The sequence below is a fragment of the Natrix helvetica genome (assembly GCF_964273705.1).
Source record: "Natrix helvetica genome assembly, chromosome: 6".
NCBI lineage: Eukaryota > Metazoa > Chordata > Lepidosauria > Squamata > Natricidae > Natrix > Natrix helvetica.
The window spans coordinates 79,271,741-79,289,228 of NC_138553.1; the positions used below are offsets into that span (position 1 = coordinate 79,271,741).

General features: G+C 41.9%; 1 protein-coding gene across 4 annotated transcripts in view; it reads right to left on the minus strand.

Annotated features, from left to right (window-relative positions):
* RELN (reelin) overlaps window positions 1–17,488 on the minus strand; it is a 351,649-nt gene that overhangs the window by 118,071 nt on the left and 216,090 nt on the right. For all 4 annotated transcript variants that reach the window (XM_081957930.1, XM_081957928.1, XM_081957927.1 and 1 more), the window contains one exon: window positions 14,715–14,951. In XM_081957930.1, the coding sequence (XP_081814056.1) occupies window positions 14,715–14,951 (237 nt within the window). The remainder of the gene's footprint in view (window positions 1–14,714; window positions 14,952–17,488) is intronic.

Genomic DNA, 17,488 nt, shown 5'->3' on the forward strand with positions numbered 1-17,488 from the left:
CAGAAGCCAGTTCTTTAATATTTTAAGAAAAACAGAAAAACAAATATCCTTCAGTAGTGACTTTTCTGAAATATATATTTTTTCATCAATTCTTTTTCATTCCTGTAGGCTATCATGCACAGATTTATCTATATAATTCAGTTGCATTGTAAACCTTAAGTCTTCAACCCGCCTTCCGCCAGTAATTCTCCCAAGTTTTCACAGCTAGAATTTTAATACATCTGATTTATTTATTTTTATCAACAAGAATAAAATACAAAATAGGAAAACAGAAAAATAAATACCCAACACTAACCAGGAGAAAAAAATTCTTGTGTACAAAAAAAAGGGGGGGGGGCAGTGGTGGGATATGACCGGTATGCTCCGGTACGAGTGTACCAGTGCCTGCTGGGAGCACCAGGTACCGTTCCGGTACGGTGCTCTGGAGGGCCCACCCACGCTACTTACCTGTATTGGAGCCGATTGAGGCTTTCGCGCAGGTGCACGAAGCGCGATGCTCCGCCGAGCAACTGGAATGTTGCGGAGCTGTGACGGAGCGTCGCAAGTGTTAAGTACGCATGTGTGCACTGTGTGTGTGCATGTGGTGGACGCGCAGCCCCATTGCATCATACCGGTTGCAACCGGATCCGGAACCCACCACTGGGGAAAGGAACCCAAATATCAATGGATCTAACATTAAACATAAACAATCCATCCTGGCTGGAAACCTAAAAGTAAATTAAAAGAAAATTGATAGTTTCCTCTCCCGTTACCTAATAGCAGGGGTGGGATTCAGCCGGTTCGGACCGGTTCAGGTGAACTGGTCATTCTGGTGAGCACTTGGCCCCGCCCACTTGCCCCTGCACTTTCCTGGTCTATATTTCTCTGGTTTTTAGCTCAGCTGATTCACGCGGCATAGCGGATTGCTGTGCGTCAGCTGTTTTACTCGCACGTGCTGACATAGAAGGTAAGTTTTGAAGCTTAAAAAGGTCGTTTTTTTGAGTGATGCACATGTGCGCAAGCGAAATGGTTGTTAAACCGGTTGCATCCCACCACTGCATAATGGGTCTCCAACTATAATTATTCCAAGACGCTTATTGGAGGAAGAAGGGTTGAAGACTTACGGTAAAGTCCACAACACAACTGATTTATTAAGATAATCTGTGCATAACAACCTACGGGGATGAAAAAGAATTTATGAAGGACAGCGATAAGCTTTTTAAACAAGCATGCTATCTTTAATAAACCAATATTCCTCATCTGGAATATTGGTTTATTTAATATTGTTCGTTTACTATTGCTTATTTATTTAAAGTCTGTCTAATAATCAAATTGACCCAACATTGAATCATGATATATATGTTAAAAAAAAAAAAAAAAAGTCAACAGGTTAGCCGAGTGATGGCTAACTATTTTCTTGTCGTGTGCTGAAAGCGTGTGCCTGCCTCCCTCCGGTCTCCTGGAACCAAAAACGGGCTGCGGGCAGGGCACTGCACTCCCCACCCTCCCAGCAGATGCATGCATGACCCTCCTCTCCCCATGCGTGACACCTCTGCCCCCGCACATGCGCGCATGTCTCCAGTATGCATCCCCTATGCATGCGTGGCAGAGACCCAAAAATCAGCTGGCCAGTGGGTGGCGTGTGGACGTGCGCATACGCAGTGGAGCTGAGCTGGTGCGACAGCTCACGTGCCCACAGAGAGGGCCCTGCGTGCCACCTGTGGTTGCCATATGTGGTGCCATAGGTTCGCCATCACAGGATTAGCCCAAACATTGCACTAATCTTCAAATCCCTCTGTTAGCCATCTGTTGTTGTGTTTAACACGTAGAAAGTCCACAAACAGCTTCCAGGGTCTTATAAAGTTGTCGAATTTTAATATACATCTGAAGAAACATATGCTTGGAATCAATCCGAAGACCTTCAGAAGGTAGCTTGATATACCGGCTGCATCCATCAAGGAAAGAGCAATCAAAATGCACTTCCAGAAATAATGAATCCAGAGGAGGTTTGGAGATTAACGTTCTTCGGGGAACAGGTTGGGACTTGTGCATTTAATTAAACGATGTGCATGTTCAAAAATCGTCAACTTCCATGGGTATTCTCAAAGTAATCACTTCACCTACAAGCTGTACGTTAATTGCTCCACTTGGGATCGATAGCAGAGCGAGTGCCAGCCAGGAATTGTGACTGGTGAGCCATAGAATGGGACTTTTACAATTACTGCACTTTGCAATCTATTTTTAAGCACACTGGTAAACTATATGGATACAAATGAACTGCGTCAGTCCAATCCGGCCTACAAAAGTGGCAGGCAGAAGCCACGTTCTTGCAGTAAACTCAATCTTTTTTTAAAAAATCAAAGTATGATTTGTTTCTCGTGTCATAGTTGAAAGGTTTGCGTGCATCTTTATGGGTTTCAACGGCAACAGGAAAGCCGTGCAAGAGTCTCCAATTTTAGTTCGGGAAAAGATCTGTAATTCTCTGGATTAAATTTGTTGCCACTAGGAAGAGCTCTTTGGCCAATGGAATTCAAGAGGAGTTGGATTTAGACCGGGCCTGTCGAAATGGCGGCCCACGGGCTGGATGCGTCACATGCAAGCCAAGCCCACCCCAGCTCCACAAAGGCGAAAAAACGGTGTGATATGTGTCATGATGCACCCCATGACGTAATGGAGTTTGATCCCCGTGAATCACACCATTTGTGGGAATGTAACGATTCTAAACTAATGACTCACTTAACTCCACCTTCCGGCTCTGCCTGTTCTTCTCCTACGGAATCATAATCTTACATGGTACATGATCTGGCTATTTCTAGGATCACTTTTCTTTCATATCCACCCAATTCATCACATCAGATAGGGTGGACATCCTATCCGGGCCCCTCCCTGAAATCATGTCATCTAGTAGGACGCCTGACGTTTCCATGGCTGCCCCTACCCCGTGGAACACCTTCCTGCTGAAAATTTGACAGTCTTTAGCCTAGCCCAGGTGTCAGCAACCTGTGGCTCTGGAGCTGCATGTGGCTCTTTCATCCTTCTGCTGCGGCTCCCTGTCGCTCAAAATATGTGTCACAACCCCCAATGTGTGACACCTCCTGCCACACGGTTTATTGAGCTTTTTCACCACCCCGTAGGCCAACCATGGATAAATCCAAGAAAAGAAAAGTTGCAGAAGGAAACAGAACGTTTAATTCATACTACATATGCTAGTTCTGTGGCCGCTCAGGAAATAGTCAGGCATGGGAAGATTTTTGTGGCTCCCAGTGTTTTTTTTTTCCTATGGGAAACAGGTCCAAATGGCTCTTTGGGTGTTTAAGGTTGCCGACCCTAGCCTTTTGGTAGGCTCTTAAGACTTTGCTTGTAACCAAGATGCTGTGATTGCATGGATAGAAACATGGAAGGCTGGCAATTGAGCCTGTTTTGGGGCATCCCCAGAGCGATCTTATGGTGTAGGGCAGGGATGTCAAACTCAAGGCAGGATGTGGGCTGGATGTGGTTGAATTCGGCCTGCGGGGCCGTCCTGGTCTACCCAGTGAGAAGAGGAAAGATCGGGCCAGCAATGGCTTTGCGAAGAGGAAACATGCCAGCAGTTTGGGGAGTAGCATCAAGCTGGCCATGCCCACCCAGTCAGCCATGCCCACCTCCCCCCCCCCGAGGTCAATCACAGCCCTGATGCAGCCCTCAATGAAATTGAGCTTGACACCCCTGTGGTGTAGGGTTTTTGTTCATTGCTTTGTTGTTTCTATTTTTGTGTGTGTGATTGTTTTATTTATTGGTTTTATGATTGTTGCAAGCCTGCCCAGAGTTGCTTAAGATGGGCAGCCATAGAAGTCTTTTAAGTAAAAAAATGTAATACGGGTAGTCCTCAACTTCATTTAGTGACTGTTTGAAATTACAACGGGATGGGGGAAAAAAACCCTTATCTGAGGTGGTATTTTGCCAGTTTGCACTGGTTCGGCCTAACCGGTAGTGCCGGTGGTTCAGTCGAGTCGGTAGTGGCGGCCAAGCTATGCAGAAGTTCCTGCGCATGTCCAGAAGTATGCTCCCGCTACTGAACCGGTAGTGAAGAAAATAGGACTTCATGCCTGCCCCTTATGACTGTTTCTCACACTTACAACCGTTGTAGCCTCCCCATGGTCATGTGTTCAAAATTCAGATGCTTGGCAACTGACTCATATTTATGGCTGCTACAGTGTCCCCTGGGCCACGTGGTCCCCTTTTGTGACCTTCTGACAAGCAACGTCAATGAGGAAGCCGGATTCATGGAACAACTCTGTTCCTAACTTAACATCTGCAGTGATTCACTTAACCACTGTGGCAAATAAGGTTGTAAAAGGGGGCAAGTCTCACTTAGCAACAGAAATTTGGGGCTCGGTTACGGTTGAGAGAACTACCTATACAAGACCATTGTGTAAGTCAGCCACTCTAACTTTAGAAGGTGACCTATCTTTTTAAGTGTATTCCTTATACTCTCCTCAATAATCTCTGTCGCTATATATAAATGGCGGTGTGTGTGTGTGTTCCAGCATAACTCTGGAACGTCTCAAACAATTTCAACCAAACTTTGTACACAGATGATTTATGCTCTGGAAACAAATATTGTGGGGGTAAGACACCCCAACGCCCCTCGGGGGGCGTTTTCTGTTAAGATACAGGCTGTTGTGCCTCAAAACGGCTTCTACTGTACTACCGTAAAATGGCTTCACAGTAGTCCACAAGGGGGCTCCCTCTGGTAAGGGGAGGGGGGAAATCCAATATTAGAAATTGCGGCAATGTTCATGGAAGGAAGGTTGGGCTAAATAAATACCCGGGCAGCGCCGGGTTATCAGCTAGTTGTATATAAATAATATCCCCAATTCTCTTATAGTTTGAATGAAATTACGAATACCAAACAGCTAAAGAGAAAAGAAATCTTAGGAATGAGAAAACAGATCCGATCTTTACCAAAGGATAAGGCTTAAAACTTGAAGCTGAAAGAGATTGTGGTGTATTAACTCAGGAGTACGATGAGACGCCTAGAATATCATTATTATAGAGGGAGGGTTCCCCCCCCCCATCCCCAAAAATGTAGTTGAGGATGACATGCTGTAAAATGATTTATAGCATATTGACTACCTTTCTTCTAATGAAAACGCAATTTTGGGAGGGCTCCCAGGAGGACTCTTTGCATGCTCAGCCAGCATACGCTCGCCGAGAGCCGGGCGGTTAGAAAATGAGAAGCAAATGGATACACAGCTGGGAGAAACCAACAATAATTAATTTAACTACCAGGCATTTGCTCAGGCCTGATCTAAGTTAAAACAATTTCAGAGAGAAGTGGAAGGTCAGTGAAGGCTGTGGTTTGCATTTGACAAAGCTCTCCATGTTTACATCAGTGGTGGGATTCAATTTTTTTTTACCACCGGTTCTGTGGGTGTGGCTTGGTGAGTGTGGCATGGCTTGGTGGGCGTGGCATGGTGGGCCTTGTAGGGGAAGGATACTGTAAAATCCCCATTCCCTCCCCACTCCAGGGAAAGGATACTGCAAAATCTCCATTCCCTCCCGATCAACTGGGACTTGGGAGGCAGAGAATAGATGGGGGTGGGGCCAGCCAGAGGTGGTATTTACCGGTTCTCTTAACTACCAGTTCTCCAGAACTGGTCAGAACCTGCTGAATGCCACTTTTGGTCTACATGTAGGGCCCATAGTGTTTTTCTGGCCAGTTCAACATTAGTGAGGAAAACAACAGTCAAGAAGAAACTATAGAATAATTGGTCCTGCAATTTTTTGCATTTTCCTACAGGCAAAAAAAAGGAAAAGAAAATAATTTTGATTTTCTTATCTAGTTAAAAAAAAGTAAAATCCTGAAAACCAAAAGTACACCTTGCATATCAATACAACTAGTCCTCAACCTACGACCACAATTGAACCCCAACATTGATGCTGTTGGGTGAGGGGTTGGTTAAGGGAGTTTGGCCCCGTTTTACGACTTTTCTTGCTTTTCTTGGTAAGCGAGTCGCTGAGGTTCTTAAGTTAGGAACATGGTTGTGAAGTGGATTTGACTTCCCCATTGAGGTTGCTGGTCAGAAGGTTACAAAAGGGGGTCAAATGACCCCAGGACATTGCCACCGTCATAAATATGAGTCGGTTGCTGAGTGTCTGAATTTTGATCATGTGATGCTGCAATGGTCGTAAATGTGAAAAACGGTCATCAGCCACTTTTTTCAGCGGCGTTGTAACTTCAAACAGTTGCTAAACGGACTGTTGTAAGCCGAGGACTATCTGTGGAAGATAATATCTGTAGCTTAGGATAGGAATGTGGAGGCCCTCATACTCTCTGAGCTTGGATGTTTGTTTGTAGACATTTCGTTACCCCGTCGGAGTTGGTAGTTCCTTGACTGGAGTGTTGTTTATTGTTCAATTGTTGGTCTCACATTAATTCTGGTGTTAAACGTGCTGCAAGCGGAGCTGGCAGCAGATTCGAACTGTGAGGAGGTTGGGGAGGAAGATGGGCCAGTCCTGGAGTCTGGGGAAGGCTCTGATGAGGGCTCTGCATCGGAGGCAGAGAGGGGGCCAGGGCCGTCTGATAGTTATCAGCTGCCTTTGGAGTCGGAGATCAGTGGGGCAGAAGAACAGCTGGAGCCCGTTTCTCAAGTACGCATGCACAGAGTTGCCAGACGAAGGGAACAGCTAAGGAACAGGGGTCGACTTGGGAGTAAGGCCACAGGTGGACGATGAATGCCCCCTCCCAGAGGAAATAAAAGAGGAGTGAAAGGGGAGTGGAGTTTGCAGGAGGCCATTAGTTCGCTTAATTGGTTCGTGACTCTCCGAGACTCCTTGCCAAGTTTTGCAGATATCGGCCTGTCAGCTCTCCAAGCCAGAGAAGGTCTGTGACTGTAAATCCTCCCTTGAAAGACTTTGCTGGATGTGAATGAGCAGAATTCACAGAAAATTAATAAAAAGGGTTTTGTCAGGAGAAGGAGTTTGTTTCATGCTCTTGGGAAGCCTCTGTCAGAACAAAACTATCGAACAGTAAACAGCAGACCAATCAAGGACCTACCAAGCAAAGAAAACAACACCCCCATCAATGCTGAAAGAGCAAGCCCTTTGTACATAAACAGAGAGCAAACCTCACTCCCCTCTAGCACTGATGATGTTACCTGGTAGGGTAACAAAACATTTGCAAACCAACAACCGACTTCAGACAGCACGAAGGGCTCCTGCATCTTTTTGCCCATCTAACGGGCCAACATGGGGCTGTCAAAAGCTTTTTATTTGCCCTCTTTGATGCCAACGGTTCCAGGCTGGCTCCTTATTTCATTCTAATGAGCAGCGAGTACTTCCATTGTCCTTCTTAAAGTAGTTAATGCGGTTTCAACAGCCTCATTATTAGTGCCAGAAGGCATTCGGTGATGTTTTCATAGCCAAGTCAATTCCTTTCAGTTTGAGAGACGAGGCATAAATCAAACCACCAGGCTATTCAGAATATCCTTGTTAATGAAAGACCCGAGATGTTCGTTCTTAGACCTTCGGGTTAATTGTACATCTTTCCTCTCTAATCATTATGACGGCAGCTTCTCGTAGCAATTTACTTATAACTGGTTAATTCAGTGTAGGGTTATTACTGGCTCCTTAATATCCGAACCAAGATTTCTTTCAACTGTACTTTGGCAAAATGCTGTCAATTAATGAGAAATGAATTTTCAGCCTATTTACTCTAAAAAGCATCACTATACAAACCTAGTACAATGGTAAAGGTAAGGTTCCCCTCACACATATGTGCTAGTCGTTCCCAACTCTAGGGGGCGGTGCTCATCTCCGTTTCAAAGCTGAAGAGCCAGCGCTGTCCGAAGACGTCTCCGTGGTCATGTGGCCGGCATGGCTAAACGCCGAGGGCACACGGAAAGCTGTTACCTTCCCACCAAAGGTGGTTCCTATTTTTCTACTTGCATTGTTTACGTGTTTTAGAACGGCTAGGTCGGCAGAAGCTGGGACAAGTAACAGGAGCTCACTCCGTTATGCAGCGCTAGGGATTCGAACCACCGAACTGCCGACCTTTCGATCAACAAGCTCAGCGTCTTAGCCACTCGTGATTTATTCTACCAGTTTGGGCAAACCGGACTGAACTGACTTAATGCCACCTCTGTCATAATGATATATTTTACCAATTTATAGCAAACAAACAGGAATGATTTTTAAAAGCAGACAGGGAAGTGACTGAGGGTTGAACTAAACGAGAGATAGCATGATGATATTATACATGTTAGAGCTGAGATTATCAGGATAGAATTGGATTTATTTATGTAAAACTTTTATATAACTGCCCATCTTATAATCGTCTCTGGCCAACACCCAACCAAAAGTTAAAACAGCATAATAGCTATATTAAAAGTATAAAAACTGAACACATTAAAATACAGGTAGTCCTTCACTTACGACCACAATTAAGCCCAGAATTTCTGTTGCTAAGTGAGAAATTTGTTAAGTGAGTTTTGCCCCATTTTATGAATTTTCTTGGCACAGTTGTTAAGTGAATCACTGCAGTTGTTAAGTGAATCTGGCTTCTTCATTGACTTTGGTGATCATATGACATGCACAGACCCACACACCGGGACAGTGCAACCGTCATAAAAGTGAGTCAGTTTGCAAGCTTCCAAATGTAAATCACGTGACTATGAGATTCTTGCAACGGTCGTAAGTCTGAAAAAGGGTCACAAGTTTGCTTTTTCCCCCCACTTTGAATAATCACTAAGTGAACCATGGCAAGTTGAGGACTAGCTGTAGTTTGGAGAGTTTGTATTGCTTTAAGTAGTGGATTTCTCTGGTTTTGATGTTAAGAAAATAGGTTAGAATGTTGTGTAATTGCAATAATGTGGACTGATATTGCTCTGGTCAATAATTGATCTGATTTGACAAAAAGCCCCTGTGGACAATCTTAGGCATCTTAGATTTTAGCAGAACTGGGATAGAAAAATAATATTAATCCATTAAATAGTGTCCTAAGGGATTCAGCTACGTGGTTTAAACTAGACAATCTGTGATCTGTTGGGACATCCTTTCAGGAAATAATTCCTGGCCAGATTCCTTAATGTCTTCAAGAGTGACAGAGGGTCTAATGTCCTACCTTCACTGGAAAAGTTGGGAAATATTCAGAGACGTATCCGCCGTGAAAAGAACTGACGTAGAACTGTGTAGCGCAGTCAAATATAAGCACGGGAAATGTCTTAGGACATTTTCCAGAATGCCACAAACTGGTTTATGACAGCAATAGTAATAGCGCTTAGACTTATATACCGCTTCATGTGGCTCTACAGCACTCTCTAAGCGGTTTACAGAGTCAGCCTATGGCCCCCAACAATCCTCACTTTATTGACCTTGGATGGATGAAAGGCTGAGTTATTTCTTGAGCTGGTCAGGATTGAACTGCTGGCAGTGGGCAGTCAGCCTGCAATACTGTATTCTGTGCCACCAGGAAGGAAAATGAGAAAGGGAATAAGAGAGGAAGGAAGGAAGGGGGGAGGGAGGGAGAGAGGGGAGGAGAAGTAATAGCACTTAAGATTTATATACCGCTTCACAATGCTTTACAGCCCTCTCTAAGTGGTTTACAGAGCCAGCAGATTGCTCCTAACAATCTGGGTCCTCGTTATACTGACCTCGGAAGAATGGAAGGCTGAGTCCACCTTGAGCCAGTCAGGATCGAACTGCTGGCAGTGGGAAGAGTCAGCTTCCAATACTGTATTCTAACCTCTGTGCCATCAGGAAGGAGAATGAGAAAGGGAATAAGAGAGGCAGGCAGGCAGGCAGGGAGGGAGGGAGGGAGGGAGGGGTGGACGTATGGAGGAATAGCAATAACACTTCGACTTATATACCTCTTCACAGTGCTTTACAGCCCTCTCTAAGTGGTTTACAGAGCCAGCATATTGCCCCCCAACAATCTGGGTCCTCATTTTACCGACCTCAGAAGGATGGAAGGCTGAATCTACCTTCAGCCGGTCAGGATCGAACTGCTGGCAGTGAGCAGAGTCAGCCTGCAATGCCACATTCTAACCAGCGCACCACCAGTCTCGTGTATTTATGATAATTTTTATGTCATAAAATGTTTTATAAAATTTGCCAAATTTCAATTCCACAGGCATCGCAGACCCTGGATTTGGAATGCATTCTGTAAGTTAACCCAATTTCATGGTTTTTGGTTGAAAAAAAATGTTGCCCCAGGATGCACTTTTCCGCTTAGTTAAAGATTACGGGAAGAAGAGTTTTACTGCCGTACAGGTCGTTCTTGACTTACAATAGTTCATTTGGTGATCATTCCAAGTTATAACAGCGCTGAAAAAAAGTGACTTATGACCGTTGTTCATACTTACGACCATTGCAGTCGCATGATCCAATATCAGACGCTTGGCAACTGACTCATATTTATGATGGTTGTAGTGCCCTGGGGTCATATGATCAACATTTGCGAACTTCTGACAAATAAAGTCAATGGAGAAGTCAGATTCACTTAACGGCTGTGTTACTGAATTAACAACTGCAGCGATTCGCTTAGCAACTATGGCAAGAATGGTCACAAAATGGGGCAAAACTCACTTAACAACTGTCTCATCTAGCAACATAAATTGTGGGCCCAATTGTGCTCATAAGTTGAGGACTACCTCTTTAGAACATATACCATGTTTACCCGAAAATAAGACAGGGTCTTATTTTCTTTTGACCCCCCCCCCTGAAATAAGCGCTTGGCCTTATTTTCGGGGAGGTCTTATCATTTTTGAGGTGCAGGAGGTGGCAAATGTGGTCACCTCACGGCTGCTGCTGTGTTGCAATATTTCCGGGGAGGGCTTATTTTCGGGGAAGGGTTTATTTTAGCGCATGCGCGGCAAAAGCCCGATTGGGCTTATGATCTGGGGAGGTTCTTGTTTTTAGGGAAACGGGGTATTTTAAAATGTGTAAAACCCCAGGCGAATATTTTCAACTCATTCTAGTCCACAGCAAATTCGTCTACAAAAATGTATCTACAAAAATTCTAGGCAACATCACGAATTCATCTACAAAAGTTTAGCCACGATTTTTGAGCTTGGAATTTCCAAGGAGAAACTGTTTTATAACTGAATGTTGCTCGGAACCAACTGAGCCAATCTTAAGCATTTTCCAAACCATTAATTCCAACAAAAGGAACTAAATAAGTGTAGGAACTTAGCACCCACCCCTCTCCTAGAAAAAGGAAATATTTTAGGAAATATTAAAAGGCCAGACTATTTTCCCTAAAACGGAGGCAGAAACTGAGCCCCCCACCTTTGTCCATGGGTCATTAAGTGTCCAGTCTATTCTACATAACAAAGATCTACCTCCTTCAGGCAGAGCCATAGGAGGAATTGCCCAAAGCCATTACATCACCCAGCAAGAATCAACCAAGCCTGGGACTCGAAAGACAACCTACAAAGCTACCCCTACATGGCCCCCATGGGAGTCTGACAACCAATCAGAACACAAGCTCAAATTCAAAGCCCAATAAAACCCAGGAACTCTCAGCATCTCTTCCTTTTTTTTTTTTGCCCAGGATCTCAAGCCATGTGGTCCTGTCCACCATTAAGCCATCTTTCCAAGCAACTTCCATGAATCCAGTGTCTTTCCCCCCACTTGGAACTGAACCAAGAATTTCAGGGTCATAGAGTATGTACGCCAGAACTGCTCTCGTTTGGGTGAATCGCTTAGGTCCTAACAAATACAGAGAATTGTTCATTCATCATGTCTTAAAAGGTGTCATGTTGAAACCCGTCGGTCTGATTTAATTTGCATGAATCAATTACCATAAATGAAGAAAACCAACACAGTTAATTATTCTTTTCATTTCAATCTGGGATGGGTTCTGGAGAAAGTTCCAAAAATGTTACAAGCAGGGAAATTCTGCGGACACCCCCCTCCCCCCCCCAAGATAAATCACATTCGCATCGCATCCCCGTGTTAAATTTACCCCTCATTACATATAGGTCACCGAAGACAATTGTCGCTCATGTTTGAACCCTGGGGAAAATTCTAATGAACAGTCCTGGAAGACAGTCATTTGCAGAAATCAATTAGCCTACTCATTACTTACTCATGCCTTTATGATCCTCCCTTAAAAAAGATTTGCAGTCTTTTCCTCGAAATATATTATGGGTAGCCTTCGACATATGACAACAATTGAACCCAAACATTTTATACTGCCAAGTATGAAAATTGTGCATTTTGTGAATTTTGCTCCATTTGAAGACCTTTCTTGCCACTGTTCTTAATTCAATGATTGCAGTCGTTTAGTTAATAACACAGCTGTTGAGTGAATCTGGCTTTGCCCATTGACTGTGCTTGTTGGAAGGTCGCAGAAAGGGGATCGCACGACCCCGGAACCGTCATAAGTATGAGTCAGTTGCCAAGCGTCTGAATTTTGATCACATGGCCATGGGGACGCTGCAACGGTCATAAGTGTGAAAAGAGGCCCTAAACCAGTTTTTTTCAGTACCATAACTTTGAACACTGAATTGTTTAAAGGCAAGCTGTACTGTCTGCTTGCAACTTCTATGCAAGTCATGAGCAATATAATAGATAGATAGATAGATAGATAGATAGATAGATAGATAGATAGATAGATAGATGATAGATAGAGATAGATAGAGATGATAGATAGATAGATGATAGATAGATAGATGATAGAGATAGATAAATAGATAGATAGATAGCTATGATAGATAGATAGATAGATAGATAGATAGATAGATAGATAGATAGATAGATAGATAGATAGATGATAGATAGATGATGCATAGATAGATATAGATAGATAAATAGACAGATATAGAGAGAGATGTTAGAGATAGATAGATAGATAGATAGATAGATAGATGATAGATAGATAGATATAGATAGATAGATAGATAGATAGATAGATAGATAGATAGATAGATATGATAGATAGATAGAGAGATAGATAGATGATAGAGAGATAAATAGATAGATAGCTATAGTAGATGATAGATAGATAGATAGATAGATAGATAGATAGATAGATAGATAGATAGATGATAGATAGATATAGATAGATAAATAGACAGATAGAGAGAGAGATGATAGAGATAGATAGATAGAGGAGATAGAGATAGATAGATAGATAGATAGATAGATAGATAGATAGATAGATGATAGATAGATAGATAGATAGATAGATATAGAGATAGATAGATAGATAGATAGATAGATGATAGATAGATAGATAGATAGATAGAGATAGATAAATAGATAGATAGATAGCTATAGTAGATAGATAGATAGATAGATAGATAGATAGATAGATAGATAGATAGATAGATGATAGATAGATAGATGATACATAGATAGATATAGATAGATAAAGATAGAGAGAGAGAGATGTTAGAGGTAGATAGATAGATAGATAGATAGATAGATAGATAGATAGATAGATGATAGATAGAGATAGAGATGATAGATAGATAGATGATAGATAGATAGATGATAGAGATAGATAAATAGATAGATAGATAGCTATGATAGATAGATAGATAGATAGATAGATAGATAGATAGATAGATGATAGATAGATGATGCATAGATAGATATAGATAGATAAATAGACAGATATAGAGAGAGATGTTAGAGATAGATAGATAGATAGATAGATAGATAGATAGATGATAGAGAGATAAATAGATAGATAGCTATAGTAGATGATAGATAGATAGATAGATAGATAGATAGATAGATAGATAGATAGATGATAGATAGATATAGATAGATAAATAGACAGATAGAGAGAGAGATGATAGAGATAGATAGATAGAGATAGATATAGATAGATAGATAGATAGATAGATAGATATAGAGATAGATAGATAGATAGATGATAGATAGATAGATAGATAGATAGATAGATGATAGATAGATAGAGATAGATAGAGATGATAGATAGATAGATGATAGATAGATAGATGATAGAGATAGATAAATAGATAGCTATGATAGATAGATAGATAGATAGATAGATAGATAGATAGATAGATGATAGATAGATGATGCATAGATAGATATAGATAGATAAATAGACAGATATAGAGAGAGATGTTAGAGATAGAAAGATAGATAGATAGATAGATAGATGATAGATAGATAGAGATAGATAGATAGATAGATAGATATGATAGATAGATAGATAGATAGATAGATAAATAGATAGATAGCTATAGTAGATGATAGATAGATAGATAGATAGATAGATAGATAGATAGATAGATAGATAGATAGATAGATAGATGATAGATAGATATAGATAGATAAATAGACAGATAGAGAGATGATAGAGATAGGTAGATAGAGGAGATAGATATAGATAGATAGATAGATAGATAGATAGATAGATAGATAGATATAGAGATAGATAGATAGATAGATAGATAGATGATAGATAGATAGATAGATAGATAGATAGATAGATAGATAGATAGATAGATAGATAGATAGATGATAGAGATAGATACAGAGGGGAGAGAAATGATAGATAGCTATAGATAGATAATAGATAGATAGATATAAATAGAGATAGGTAGATCATACGAGATATAGATATAAATAGATAGATAATAGATAGATAGATAGACAGGCAGACAGATATAGGTACACATATACACACATACGGAAATATTTAAAGAATTGTAATCTTTACTATGAAAACAAAAAGTTTACCCACAGCAGAAGATTCAAAAAAAGGGACTCACCAAAGGGTCCAGTCATGGCCACAGTATGGTTGAACATTCCCCAAGTAGAATCCCAGGGACTGAGTAACTTCCAACAAGTTGGTGAAGTCCAGGCTGATGCTATTGAAAAGCACGGAGGTCATGATGATTTCATCAATGGCCCAAACATCTTCGCCTTGAGAAGAATGGTACGGTTGCCACCATCGGAACTGAATGCCAAACTGTCTTGCATCTTCCGGCAATTCCACCGAAATTATTCTTTAAAAAAAGGGAAAGAAATGGATTTATGGAAATTGTCTAGTTACAGAAATCGCTAAGATGATTCCAACGCTTCGTACTATAAGCAGTCCTCAACTTACGACGGCAACCGGAGCCGAAACTTCTGTTGCTAAGTCAGACATTTGTTAAGTGAGTTTTGCCCCGTTTTACGACCCTTCTTGACACGGTTGCTAAGTGAATCACTAGGGTTGTTGAATTAGTCATATCGTTGTCAAGTGAATCAGGGTTCTCCACTGACTTTGTCAGAAGATCGCATAGGAGGATCACGTGACCACAGGAAGCTGCAACCGTCATAAATATGAATCAGTTGCCAAGCCCCTAAAATTTGATCACTGTGACTGTGGGGATCCTGCAATGGTCGTAAGTATGAAAAATCGGTCGTGAGTCAGTTTCTTCAGCGCCATTGTAACTTGGAAGGGTCACTCATTGAGCTTTTGTAAGTCGAGGACTACCTTGCATTGTATACAGTAATTGTTAAGTTTATAATTAAGGCAGTGAAAATGATACATTAAACAGATTGGCTTATCCAGTAAGGGTGATTTGTTTGATTATTGTCTCTTTGTATCAACACATTTGTATTTTATCACTTTATTTCCTGTATTTATTTTATTTTGGAATGAAACTATGTACTGTATTTTAAGGGACGCGGTGGCTCAGTGGCTAAGACGCTGAGCTTGTCGATCAGAAAGGTCGGCAGTTCGAATCCCTAGCGCTGTGTAATGGAGTGAGCTCCCGTTACTTGTCCCAGCTTCTGCCAACCTAGCAGTTCGAAAGGAAGTAAAAAATGCAAGTAGAAAAATAGGCACCACCTTTGGTGGGAAGGAAACAGCGTTCCGTGAGCCTTCGGCATTTAGTCATGCCGGCCACATGGCCATGGAGACGTCTTCGGACAGCGCTGGCTTTGAAACAGAGATGAACACTGCCCCCTAGAGTGGGGAACGACTAGCACATATGTGCGAGGGGAACCAATACTTTTACTGTACTTTATTTTATCAATCAACTACTACTACTACTCCTACTACTACTACTACTACCGCTACTGCACAAACTGGCTCTCTTGTCTTTAGCAGAATTCCTCTGTTAAAACTGCAATAATTGTTTTATCCACTAGATGGTAGCAAAGAGATCCAAGTAAATCTGAACCCATTTCTGCCATCTCCTGGTTAAGATTTTTTTTTCCAGCCCACATAGGACAACCTTAACTTTAAGATGTTAAGAGCTGAATTTTCCAGGTTCGAGAAAGGGGAAAATGAGGATAAAGACAGAATTGTTAAGTGTCTCCGGCTGTATTTCTAACCAGGTTAATATTCCTACGTAAAGAGTGTTAAAGAACAGATAAAGAATAGTGGCTGGAATTGAGTATGTCTAGTTTAATGAAAAGAAGGACTAGGGGTGATGTGATAGCACTGTTCCAATTTTTGAGGGGCTACCACAAAGAAGAGGGGATCAACTTATTTTCCAAAGTAACAGAAGGCAAGACAAGAAGCAATGGATGGAAACTAATTAAGAAGAAAGAACTTCTGACAAATTTTTTGACAGTGAGAACAATCAACCAGTGGAACACCTTGCCTCCAGAAATTGTGGATTATCCAACACTGGTAGTTTTAAATAAGAGATTGGACAAACATTTGTCTGAAATGGTATTGGGGCCGTGTCACATGGAACCATTTCTGAGGGCACGCGAGGCATTGCCCTGTCAGTTCCAGCGGGTGCGTATGCCCTGGCCAGCTGATTTCGGCCTTCATTTTTGGCCGTTTTTTGGACTTCCGGAGGCTCTCCTGAAGCTTCCGGAGGGCAAAAAACAACCCAATGCGCAAACCGGAAGTTCGGGAACTGACTTCCTGTTTGCGCATTGGGCAGTTTTTCTCCCTCCCGAGGGCCTGGGGTGGGGTGGATGAGGCCGTTTTCGCCTTCCCCAGGCTCCTAGAAAGCCTCTGGAGGCTGGGGAGGGCGAAAAGCGGGTCCATCACACACATATGCGTGGGGGGGGAGGGCATGCATGCGCACGACACCCCCCCACCCCTCTTTTGGCGTGCGTGGCAAAAAAGTTAGCCATCCCTGGTGTAGGGTTTTCTCCCTTAGCAGGGGGTTGGACTAGAAGACCACCAAGCTCCCTCCCAACTCTGTTATTCTGTTATCTTCACTATTCAACATTGCACCACATTTTTAACTCATTTATTCTTGTCCTGCTTGCATGTTTGGGAAGATTTATTTTGCAATAAAAACCTCAGTTTGTCGTCAAAAACTAAAGACAATATTTGTTAAAGTTTTCAGCATCTTTTTTTGCAGATGAATAATACATAACCTGTACATGATCTTGAATTTCTATCCTGGAACTATTTTTTCCCCTCTACATTTAAATTACTCCTGGAAGAACAGGGCTGGATATCTTGGTGAATTGATATTGATATTGATTGTTTCCTGATTGCTTATTTGTACCCTAAATTGATATTGATATTGATTGTTTCCTGATTGCTTATTTGTACCCTATGACTATCATTAAGTGCTGTACCTTA